The following is an 11024-nucleotide window of genomic DNA, read 5'->3' as shown; positions in this document are numbered from 1 at the left end:
CAGTCATTTACTAAACATAATACTAACGTGTGTCAACTTTAGATTTTCTTACAATGAAAAACAACAAAAACAACTAACAATAAAAACTCACTTAAATCTTAAGCTTGAATGAAGAAAAATGACCCAATAAATAAAGTAAACATTTGTTTATGGCCCCTAAATGTTGAATCACCAATCATTTCCCCCATATAATCTAATTTTGTCTTAGCTTCCTGTACATCACAGTAACCCTGAGATAAACAGACACATCAGACAACATGTCTACAGACAATTTCAATAAAAGTCCTATTTTGCATCGTCAGACTAGAGGTTTCTCATTCTCAGGTGAGCTTTGAGGAACATTCAAGCTACCTTGATCAAGCTACTGGACCAGGTTTACTCACAGAAGAGAGCAGCCAGAGCCACACAGAGCCACAGCCCGTCCATCTTGAAGTTTGACGCTGACTGACAGTGAAGCAGGTCTTTAACACGTTTCCTTCATGATGGGAGCACAGGCCGCACCATTAAAGGACACGCGTGCAGCGATTGGTTCGCTGTGATGGAACGTTTTCAGCTCGGGGGCTTTTTATTGTGTGACACAAAGAGGTTTGTTCAACATTGAGGTGAACAGCAAAACAAGTATGAAGGGGAAATGTGCAGTGAGGTGATCACCACTGATAGTAACATCCATACGACCATGTTTGAACATCATCCTCAAACCCACCCAATATTCACCAGACAAAACAAGCAACTCACTTCAGGCCACTCTATAAGCAACTCACTGTAGGCCTCCCCAAACTGGGACACACACAGCTGCTATCCCCAAACCCAGGGGTGCGTAGTGCTTCATAGAGCTGTGTTGAATACAATACTCACAATGCACTTTGTCCTGTGTCATCTAGCCTTTTGCTGGTCTATTGTATGAATACAAAATTCTAAGTAGGCTTGAACTTTGGGCACACACAGAAGATGTCATTTTGCTGTTGTCGTTTATAGGTGACAGTGTAAGAGGGAGATGAGTGACAGGCCAGGCCAGAGCTCCCCACCAGCATAGCAACACCAGTATAGCAACAACAGACACAGCAACAGGAAGTCAGTGTGGGTTTCCTGTTCACTGAGTGAGTTCTGTGTGACTGATCATAGTTTTGATCACAGTTCCATTCTTGTTTTGAAGCTGTTATAAATTATGGAATCAGACTTTTTAATATGTTATTGACAAGCAGAGATTAGCACGTGTGTTTGGATGTGTACACTATGTAAGGATGTGTGTGTGTGTGTGTGTGTGTGTGTGTGTGTATGAGGAAATGCATGTATGTAAGTGTGCGTGCCATTGTTTGTGATGTAAGGTGTGTTTGTATCTAGATGCGTTCATGAACAAACCACAAGGTTTTCCGTCAACTCGTCACGTGCCTGCTGTGATTAGACAACCACCGTGTGTGTGTGTGTGTGTGTGTGTGCGTGTGGGAGTGTGTTGTGTGTGTGTGTGTGTGTGTGCGTGTGGGAGTGTGTTTGTGTGTGTGAATCGTGTTTGTGTTACCTATAGATCTACCTAATATGGTCATTTATGAATAAAGAAATACAGAAATAAATAAGTAGTAAATTAAGGCATCAGACTGTTTGATATATTCGTGACACAAGCGGAGATTAGCATGTGTCTGGATGTGTGTGTAAAAGGATGTGTGTGTGTGTGTGTGTGTGTTAATGCCAGTACCCACTCCGTCCCTTGTCCTCTTCCCTTGTCACCCAGTTGTATGACAGCAGGAGACGGCTGCTACCCCCCATCTCTCTCTCTGCCAATGGGTGTCTGGAGGAGGGTCTGGAGGAGGGTCTGGAGGAGGGGCTAGAGGAGGGGCTGGAGGAGGGGCTGGAAGAGGGGCTAGAGGAGGGGCTGGAGGAGGGGCTGGAGGAGGGGCTAGAGGAGGGGCTGGAAGAGGGTCTGGAGGAGGGGCTAGAGGAGGGGGTAGAGGAGGGGCTGGAGGAGGGGCTAGAGGAGGGGCTGGAGGAGGGTCTGGAGGAGGGGCTGGAGGAGGGGCTAGAGGAGGGGCTGGAGGAGGGGCTAGAGGAGGGGGTAGAGGAGGGGCTAGAGGAGGGGCTGGAGGAGGGGCTGGAGGAGGGGCTAGAGGAGGGGCTGGAAGAGGGTCTGGAGGAGGGGCTAGAGGAGGGGGTAGAGGAGGGGCTGGAGGAGGGGCTGGAGGAGGGGCTGGAGGAGGGGCTGGAGGAGGGGCCGGAGGAGGGGCTAGAGGAGGGGCTAGAGGAGGGGCTGGAGGAGGGGCTAGAGGAGGGGCTGGAGGAGGGGCTAGAGGAGGGGCTGGAGGAGGGGCTAGAGGAGGGGCTAGAGGAGGGGCTGGAGGAGGGGCTGGAAGAGGGTCTGGAGGAGGGGCTGGAGGAGGGTCTGGAGGAGGGGCTGGAGGAGGGGCTAGAGGAGGGGCTGGAGGAGGGGCTAGAGGAGGGGCTGGAGGAGGGGCTAGAGGAGGGGCTGGAGGAGGGGCTGGAGGAGGGGCTGGAGGAGGGGCTGGAGGAGGGGCCGGAGGAGGGGCTAGAGGAGGGGCTGGAGGAGGGGCTAGAGGAGGGGCTGGAGGAGGGGCTAGAGGAGGGGCTGGAGGAGGGGCTAGAGGAGGGGCTGGAGGAGGGGCTGGAGGAGGGGCTAGAGGAGGGGCTGGAGGAGGGGCTGGAGGAGGGGCTGGAGGAGGGGCTGGAGGAGGGGCCGGAGGAGGGGCTAGAGGAGGGGCTAGAGGAGGGGCTGGAGGAGGGGCTAGAGGAGGGGCTGGAGGAGGGGCTAGAGGAGGGGCTAGAGGAGGGGCTGGAGGAGGGGCTAGAGGAGGGGCTAGAGGAGGGGCTGGAGGAGGGGCTAGAGGAGGGGCTGGAGGAGGGGCTAGAGGAGGGGCTGGAGGAGGGGCTGGACTCTCTGCTGAAGGCCACCGGCAGCAACCTGCTCATCCTCAAGATGTCCCACTGTCCCAACCTGCTGACCGACCGCTCCCTCTGGCTGGCCAGCTGCTACTGCCGCGCCCTGCAGGCCGTCACCTACAGGTACGCCACGGCCGTCTGAATACGCACTTCACAAAAGAACCACCGTCCGAGGATGATGTATTGTTGAGGTGCCACTGTCCTCCGTGTTGTCTGAAAGTGTCGTTGTTTTGGTCGTGATCGTCCCAGGAGCGCCACGGACCCGGTGGGTCAGGAGGTGATCTGGGCCCTGGGGGCCGGCTGCAGGGACATCATCTCCCTCCAGGTGGCGCCACTGCATCCATGGTGAGAGAGCGGTCATGGCCGCCACTGCTACACTTTATCTTGTCACTACGAACTCTGCCATCAGAACCCTGAAGGACGAGCTTTAAAAAAAAGACCATCTGGATGGGATCTGTCTGAGAGGCTGCGGAGAGACATCACGCCCTCCGACACTAGCCAATCAGATGACCGCTGAAGCGATTGCTACCGTCCAATCAGCTCCCCTTTCTGTCGTTTTTTCTTTTTTTTACAGCCAACAGCCTGCTCACTTCAGCAACAGATGCTTGCAGACCATTGGCCGATGCTGGCCACACCTCCGCGCCCTGGGAGTGGGCGGGGCCGGGTGTGGCATACAGGGGCTGGCCTCGTTGGGTGAGTAACAGTAGGGTCTGCGGTTCGAATCCCGGCTCCTCCTGTTTGCATGTCGTAGTGTCCTCGGGGAAGACACTGAACCTCAAATTGCTCCCAATGAGCAGGCAGGCACCTTGCATTGGTGTGTGAATGTGTGTGTGAATGGGTGAATGAGAGGCCATTGTAAAGCACTTGGATCAAAGCGTAATATTAGTGCAGTCCATTTGCTATTTACCATAAGGGGGAGTGTTACCATGGTTCCATGTATTAATATACTGCGTCTTGAAAACCTGCGGTTTTACAATTCCTAACCGGGAGAGAATGCAAAACTCGAATGACGTATTGATTGACATCTGTGTGTGTATGTGTGTATGTATGTGTATGTGTATGTATGTATGTATGTGTGTGTGTGTGTGTGTGTGTCCCAGCGAGGAACTGCATGCGTCTGCAGGTGCTGGAGCTGGAGCATGTGAGTGAGATCAACCAGCAGGTGGCAGCAGAGGTGTGCAGGGAGGCCTGGAGGGTCTGGAGATGCTGGTGCTCACCCCCAAGGCCCTGCTGCACTTCAACAGTGAGTATGCACACTACACCACTCCTATATACTACCCCAAGTATACTACATACTATACCACAGCCCTGTATACTACCCCAAGTATACTACATACTACACCACAACTATATACTACCCCAAGTATACTACATACTACACCACAGCCCTCTATTCCCAAATATACTACATACTACACCACAACTATAAACTACCCAAAGTATACCACATACTACACCACAGCCCTGTATACTACCCCAAGTATACTACATACTACACCACAGCCCTCTATTCCCAAATATACTATATACTACACCACAACTATAAACTACCCCAAGTATACTACATACTACACCACAGCCCGGCGCAGCCCGGGTACAAAGAGAGACAAACAAAAACAAAGGACTGCAAACGAACAGATTAACAAGAAACGTCAGGAATTGGAGAGTGGCTGTCTGCTGTCGGGCGTAGCGCCGCCATCATGCTTCCTAACAAAGCGCTTCACAATACAAATAACAGATAAAAAGAAGAAAGAGCGACATACAAAATGCAAAACGACATACAGAAAACAAGGCAATTACCACATACAAAATACAGTACAAGGCAATTACAATGAGAGGGAAAGGGGGGGGGGGGGGGAGCGAGGGGATGGAGTGCGGGAGGGGGTGGGTGCGTGTGATGTGCGTGTTTGTGTGTGTGTCTTTCTGAGTCCGTGAGTTCAGTCCATGTGTGTGTGTGTGTATGCCTGAAGGCCTCTGGCTGAGGAGACGTAATCTCGGTGGCTCGGACGGAATGTCTTCGATAACAGCAGGTTGCTATGGAGACGTCCTCGATCAGCCTCAAGACCAAAAGTCGACAGGAGTCCATGGGGAGGGAAGGGAGGAGGGGGGGGGGGGTGCAGCGCCTCTTTAGCCTGTGAATCTTCAGGGGAGTTTGGGTGAAACGGCCTTGATGGCCGGGTGGGAGCCAGAAAGTTGATTAGATGTTTGGGTTAGGGAGAAGAACAACAGATTCAATGGCCATTCCTCTCTGTAACGGGTCTCTCTATAGAGCCTGGTCCTCAGCTCTGTAACGGGTCTCTCTATAGAGCCTGGTCCTCAGCTCTGTAACAGGTCTCTCTATAGAGCCTGGTCCTCAGCTCTGTAACGGGTCTCTCTATAGAGCCTGGTCCTCAGCTCTGTAACGGGTCTCTCTATAGAGCCTGGTCCTCAGCTCTGTAACGCTTCTCTCTATAGAGCCTGGTCCTCAGCTCTGTAACGCTTCTCTTTAACGAGCCTGGTCCTCAGCTCTGTAACGGGTCTCTCTATAGAGCCTGGTCCTCAGCTCTGTAACGGGTCTCTCTATAGAGCCTGGTCCTCAGCTCTGTAACGCTTCTCTTTAACGAGCCTGGTCCTCAGCTCTGTAACGGGTCTCTTTAACGAGCCTGGTCCTCAGCTCTGTAACGGGTCTCTTTAACGAGCCTGGTCCTCAGCTCTGTAACGGGTCTCTTTAACGAGCCTGGTCCTCAGCTCTGTAACGCTTCTCTCTATAGAGCCTGGTCCTCAGCTCTGTAACGCTTCTCTCTATAGAGCCTGGTCCTCAGCTCTGTAACGGGTCTCTCTATAGAGCCTGGTCCTCAGCTCTGTAACGGGTCTCTCTATAGAGCCTGGTCCTCAGCTCTGTAACGGGTCTCTCTATAGAGCCTGGTCCTCAGCTCTGTAACGGGTCTCTCTATAGAGCCTGGTCCTCAGCTCTGTAACGGGTCTCTTTATCGAGCCTGGTCCTCAGCTCTGTAACGGGTCTCTTTAACGAGCCTGGTCCTCAGCTCTGTAACGGGTCTCTCTATAGAGCCTGGTCCTCAGCTCTGTAACGGGTCTCTCTATAGAGCCTGGTCCTCAGCTCTGTAACGGGTCTCTCTATAGAGCCTGGTCCTCAGCTCTGTAACGGGTCTCTCTATAGAGCCTGGTCCTCAGCTCTGTAACGGGTCTCTCTATATAGCCTGGTCCTCAGCTCTGCCACAACGCCTTGCATAGCCGTGAGTTTCTCCAATATCAATCGTATCAATCTTACGGTTCAGTTCATAAATCACCACAGGTAGATTAGTCACTGCTCTGCCCAGCTCCGTTAGCATGACGTGCACCCTTTGGGCTAGAGTGGCTGCCGTCTTCCCAATTCTTCGATAGACCGGGGCAATGGTCTATTCCTTTAGACACCTGATTTTAAATCTCTGAATTCTTACTTTTCACCTGGCCAACTAATTTAAAAGGTACTTTTTAATTTTATAAAGGTGGTTGTCATCATTGGATGACAAGCCGGGGCTGAATGTCCTGATGCTGGACATGTTGAGGCGAAGACGCGAGGACGACCGGGACAAATATGGACGGGTTGCATTGATGCTGGATGCCATGTCCATCAAGAGGCACCTGCAGTACAACCCAAGCGCTCAAAACATGTCAGGTTATGTAGACCTCGGCGATGGCAGCAATGAAACAGATCCTGCCACTGAAGCTCTGGTCTCGATGGTCGTTGGCCTCCAAGGCCATTGGAAGTCACCGATGGCGTATGACCTTACATCTACACTCCACGCAGACACAGAAAGAGCTGGTTGTCCACGCTTCAGAGGCACCGCATGAGAGGTGCATCAAAGTAGTCAGCATTTACAATGGATGGACATGCCACCAACATGGGTATGTGCAACCTGCTTGGATGTGACTGAAGGGAAACCCTGAAGTCCCTCTGAAGACCAGCTTTCCCCACCCCTCTTCAGGTGAAGAGGTGGTCATTGTAATGGATGCGAGCCACATGCTCAAGCTCTCACGCAACATGCTCCAGGTAATAGATGCTTTAAATTTCTCTATTAGTATTTGTGCCAGTCCTCTCCACAGCAGATCATGTCTATTCCTATCCTCTGTATCATCCTCTCTCACTGTTTTTTGTTTGTTAATGAATGTTTCATGGAACTGCTCGCTTTTCTCTAAACCTAGCATCCACTATTCTTTCTCATGTCTTCATGCTATGACTGATTAGTTTTGTCCCTCTGTAGATGCCAAAGCACTGGACATCAGCCTTGTTCTTGTACTTGTGCAAGTAGTGACAAATAATGATTCTGATTCCATGTCTGTAGTCATACAGGACTATCAAAAGCAGCAGTGGCAGGATCGAGTGGAAGCACATTATTCAGCTGACTACATGCGGCCAATAAATTGACAGACAAACATGTCAATTTCAACAACCAAAAATGAAGGTATGAATGTAGCTGTGTATGTATGTTGTATGTTCATGCACTCTGAGCTTTGTTCAAATGTAAAGTGCAATACAAATAAATTCCATTATTATTATTATTATTATTATTATTACTATTACTATTATAGTTACTTACTGACTGTGGTTTGTGCTTATGCACCGAACAGCAGTTCAGAGTACTCAGCCTTCCTGCAGACCCTGAGTGGAGTCCTTTTGGGGGCTCCTGCAGGGGACTCCAGTGTCCTACTGGGGGACTTCAATGCACATGTAGGCAATGATGGAGAAACTTGGAGGGGCGTGATTGTGAGGCATGGCCACCACGATCTGAACCCGAGTGGTGTTTTGTTGTTGGACTTCTGTGCTAGTCACGGTTTGTCCATAACAAACACCATGTTCGAACACAAGGATGCCCACAAGTACACCTGGCATCAGAACACCTTAGGCCGAAGGTCGATGATCGATTTCGTTATCGTATCATCTGATCTGAGGCCATGCGTTTTGGACACTCGGGTAAAGAGAGGGGCAGAGCTGTCCACTGATCACCATCTGGTGGTGAGCTGGTTTCGATGGCGGGGGAAACTTCTGGACAGACCTGGAAAACCCGAGCGTGTAGTGAGGGTGAACTGGGAAGGTCTGGAGGAAGAGCCTGTCTGGAGAGATTTCAATTGCCACCTCCGGCGGAGCTTCTCAGGCATCCCTGTGGAGGTTGGGGACATCGAGCATGAGTGGTCGGTGTTCAAAGCCTCCATTGCTGAAGCTGCGGCTGGGAGCTGTGGCCTGAGGGCCATAGGTACCTCAGGGGGCGGTAACCCTCGGACACCGTGGTGGACAGCGGTGGTGAGGGAAGCCGTCCGACTGAAGAAGGAGGCCTTCCTGGTTATGTTAGCCCGGGAGACCCCAGAAACAGTTGCAGGGTATCGACTGGCCCGGAGGGCTGCGGCTTGGCCGTGACCAAGGCAAAGCAGCGGGTGTGGGAGGAGTTCGGAGAAACCATGGAGAAGGACTTTCGGTCGGCACCAAAGTGTTTCTGGAAGACCATCAGACACCTCAGGAAGGGAAAGCGGGGGACCATCCAAGCTGTATACAGCAAGGAGGGGACACTGCTGACCTCAACTGAGGAGGTTGTTGAGCGTTGGATGGAGCACTTTGAGGAACTCCTGAACCCGACTAATCCACCCTCTACGATCGAGGCAGAGCCGGAAGATGATGGGGGGTCGTCAATGTCCTTGGAGGAGGTCACTGAGGTAGTCAAACAACTCCACAGTGGCAGAGCCCCAGGGACTGATGAGATCCGTCCAGAAATGCTGAAGGCGCTGGGTGTAGAGGGGCTGTCTTGGTTGACACGCCTCTGTAACATTGCGTGGAAGTCTGGGTCAGTGCCGAAGGAGTGGCAGACTGGGGTGGTGGTCCCAATATTCAAAAAAGGGGACCAGAGGGTGTGTGCGAATTATAGAGGCATCACATTACTCAGCCTCCCAGGGAAAGTTTACTCCAAGGTGCTGGAAAGGAGGGTCCGGCCGATAGTCGAACCTCAGATCGAAGAGGAACAATGCGGATTTCGTCCTGGTCGTGGAACTACCGACCAGCTCTTCACTCTCGCAAGGATCTTGGAGGGGGCTTGGGAGTTTGCCCAACCTGTCTACATGTGTTTTGTGGACTTGGAGAAGGCTTACGACCGGGTCCCTCGAGAGGTCTTGTGGAGGGTTATGCGGGAGTATGGGGTGAGGGGGTCCCTACTTAGGGCCATCCAATCCCTGTACACCCAGAGCGAGAGCTGTGTCCGGGTCCTCGGCAGTAAGTCGTCTTCCTTTCCGGTGGGTGTTGGCCTCCGCCAGGGCTGCGCTTTGTCACCAATCCTGTTTGTGATTTTCATGGACAGGATATCGAGGCGTAGCCGGGGGGAGGTGGGTTTGCAGTTCGGTGAGCTGGGGATCACGTCACTGCTTTTTGCAGATGATGTGGTCCTGATGGCATCAGCTGCCTGCGACCTCCAGCACTCTCTGGATAGGTTCGCAACTGAGTATGAAGCGGCTGGGATGAGAATAAGCACTTCTAAATCTGAGGCCATGGTTCTCAGCAGGAAACCGGTGGCCTGTCCGAGTAGGAAATGAGTCCTTACCACAAGTGAAGGATTTCAAGTATCTGGGGGTCTTGTTCACGAGTGAGGGAACCATGGAGAGGGAGTTTGGCCGGAGAATCGGAGCAGCTGGTGCAGTTCTGCAGTCGCTTTACCGCACTGTTGTGACGAAAAGAGAGCTGAGCCAAAAGGCAAAGCTCTCGATCTACCGGCCTATCTATCTCGATCGACCCTCACCTATGGTCAGGAAGGATGGGTCATGACCGAAAGAACGAGATCACGGATACAAGCGGCCGAAATGAGTTTTCTCCGGAGGGTGGCTGGGGTCTCCCTGAGAGATCGGGTGAGAAGTTCAGTCATCCGGGAGAGACTCGGAGTAGAGCCGCTGCTCCTTTGCGTCGGAAGGAGCCAGTTGAGGTGGTTCGGGCATCTAGTGAGGATGCCTCCTGGGCGCCTCCCTAGGGAGGTGTTCCAGGCGTGTCCGGCTGGGAGGAGGCCGCGGGGTAGACCCAGGACTAGGTGGCGGGACTACATCTCCGCACTGGCCTGTGAGCGGCTAAAGATTCCCCAGGCAGAGCTGGTTGATGCTGCTAGGGAAAGGGATGTCTGGGGCCCCCTGCTGGAGCTGCTGCCTCTGCGACCCGACCCTGGATAAGCGGATGAAGATGATGATGATGGTGCCAGAAAATGTATCAAAATACAATACATGTATTTTGTATTTAAAATATAGGATTTTTTTTTTCTTTTTCTTTTTTCTCTCAATTTGGTATAGCAGAGTATTCAGGTCTGGGCTATATGATACACAAAGCTCTGGTGAACCCACACACAGATCAGTCAGAGAACAGTCACAGAATGTCAGTGTAACTAAGCAAAGCTATTAAAAGACAACAGCTCGATTGATTATGTCTTTTGTCACTTCTGACAGGAGCTCTGTCGTCCTAGGCAGCATGCTAGCGTTATTAGCATGTAAGCATCGATCGCTAGCTTTGTTAAACACTGGCTATGCTGCGCACAGGCATAGACAGCAAGCTAGCGTCATCAGCAAGTAGGCATCGATCATTAGTTTGAGATTATAATTGACTTTGACAGACAATCCGTTGAATTTGAAGATCTGAAGTCGTGAGCAGCGTGGCACTGGTAGTGTGGGTCAATTTGCATCCACGTGAGCACGCCTGTCAAGTCTGAGAGCTGCGCGGTTCACTGTCCACCAACGGTCTAGGTAGTTAAACAGCAGTAAGATAGCTACTGCTATCCCAGCCCTGTCTCATCCCGAACCTGTCTCATCCCACCCCAGCCCTGTCTCATCCCACCCCAGCCCTGTCTCATCCCAGCCCTGTCTCATCCCACCCCAGCCCTGTCTCATCCCAGCCCTGTCTCATCCCAGCCCTGCCTCATCCCACCCCAGCCCTGTCTCATCCCAGCCCTGTCTCATCCCAGCCCAGCCCTGTCTCATCCCACCCCAGCCCTGTCTCATCCCAGCCCTGTCTCATCCCAGCCCTGTCTCATCCCAGCCCTGTCTCATCCCACCCCAGCCCTGTCTCATCCCAGCCCTGTCTCATCCCAGCCCTGTCTCATCCCAGCCCAGCCCTGTCTCATCCCAGCCCTGTCTCATCCCACCCC

The 11024-nt window shown here is 52.3% G+C and overlaps 1 protein-coding gene across 1 annotated transcript in view; it reads left to right on the top strand.

Annotated features, from left to right (window-relative positions):
- Window positions 1-2923: 2923 nt before the first annotated feature.
- LOC311322632 (F-box only protein 41-like) overlaps window positions 2924-11024 on the top strand; it is a gene marked incomplete at both ends in the record, with an annotated part of 12771 nt that continues 4670 nt past the window's right edge. Inside the window, 4 exons of the mRNA XM_084454711.1 lie at window positions 2924-3009; window positions 3136-3231; window positions 3461-3579; window positions 3987-4095. Coding sequence (XP_084310837.1) covers window positions 2924-3009; window positions 3136-3231; window positions 3461-3579; window positions 3987-4095 — 410 coding nt within the window. The remainder of the gene's footprint in view (window positions 3010-3135; window positions 3232-3460; window positions 3580-3986; window positions 4096-11024) is intronic.

Source organism: Borostomias antarcticus (assembly GCF_949987555.1).
Source record: "Borostomias antarcticus genome assembly, chromosome: 20".
NCBI classification, from domain to species: Eukaryota; Metazoa; Chordata; class Actinopteri; order Stomiiformes; family Stomiidae; genus Borostomias; species Borostomias antarcticus.
This window is presented reverse-complemented; position numbering and strand designations above follow the sequence as displayed.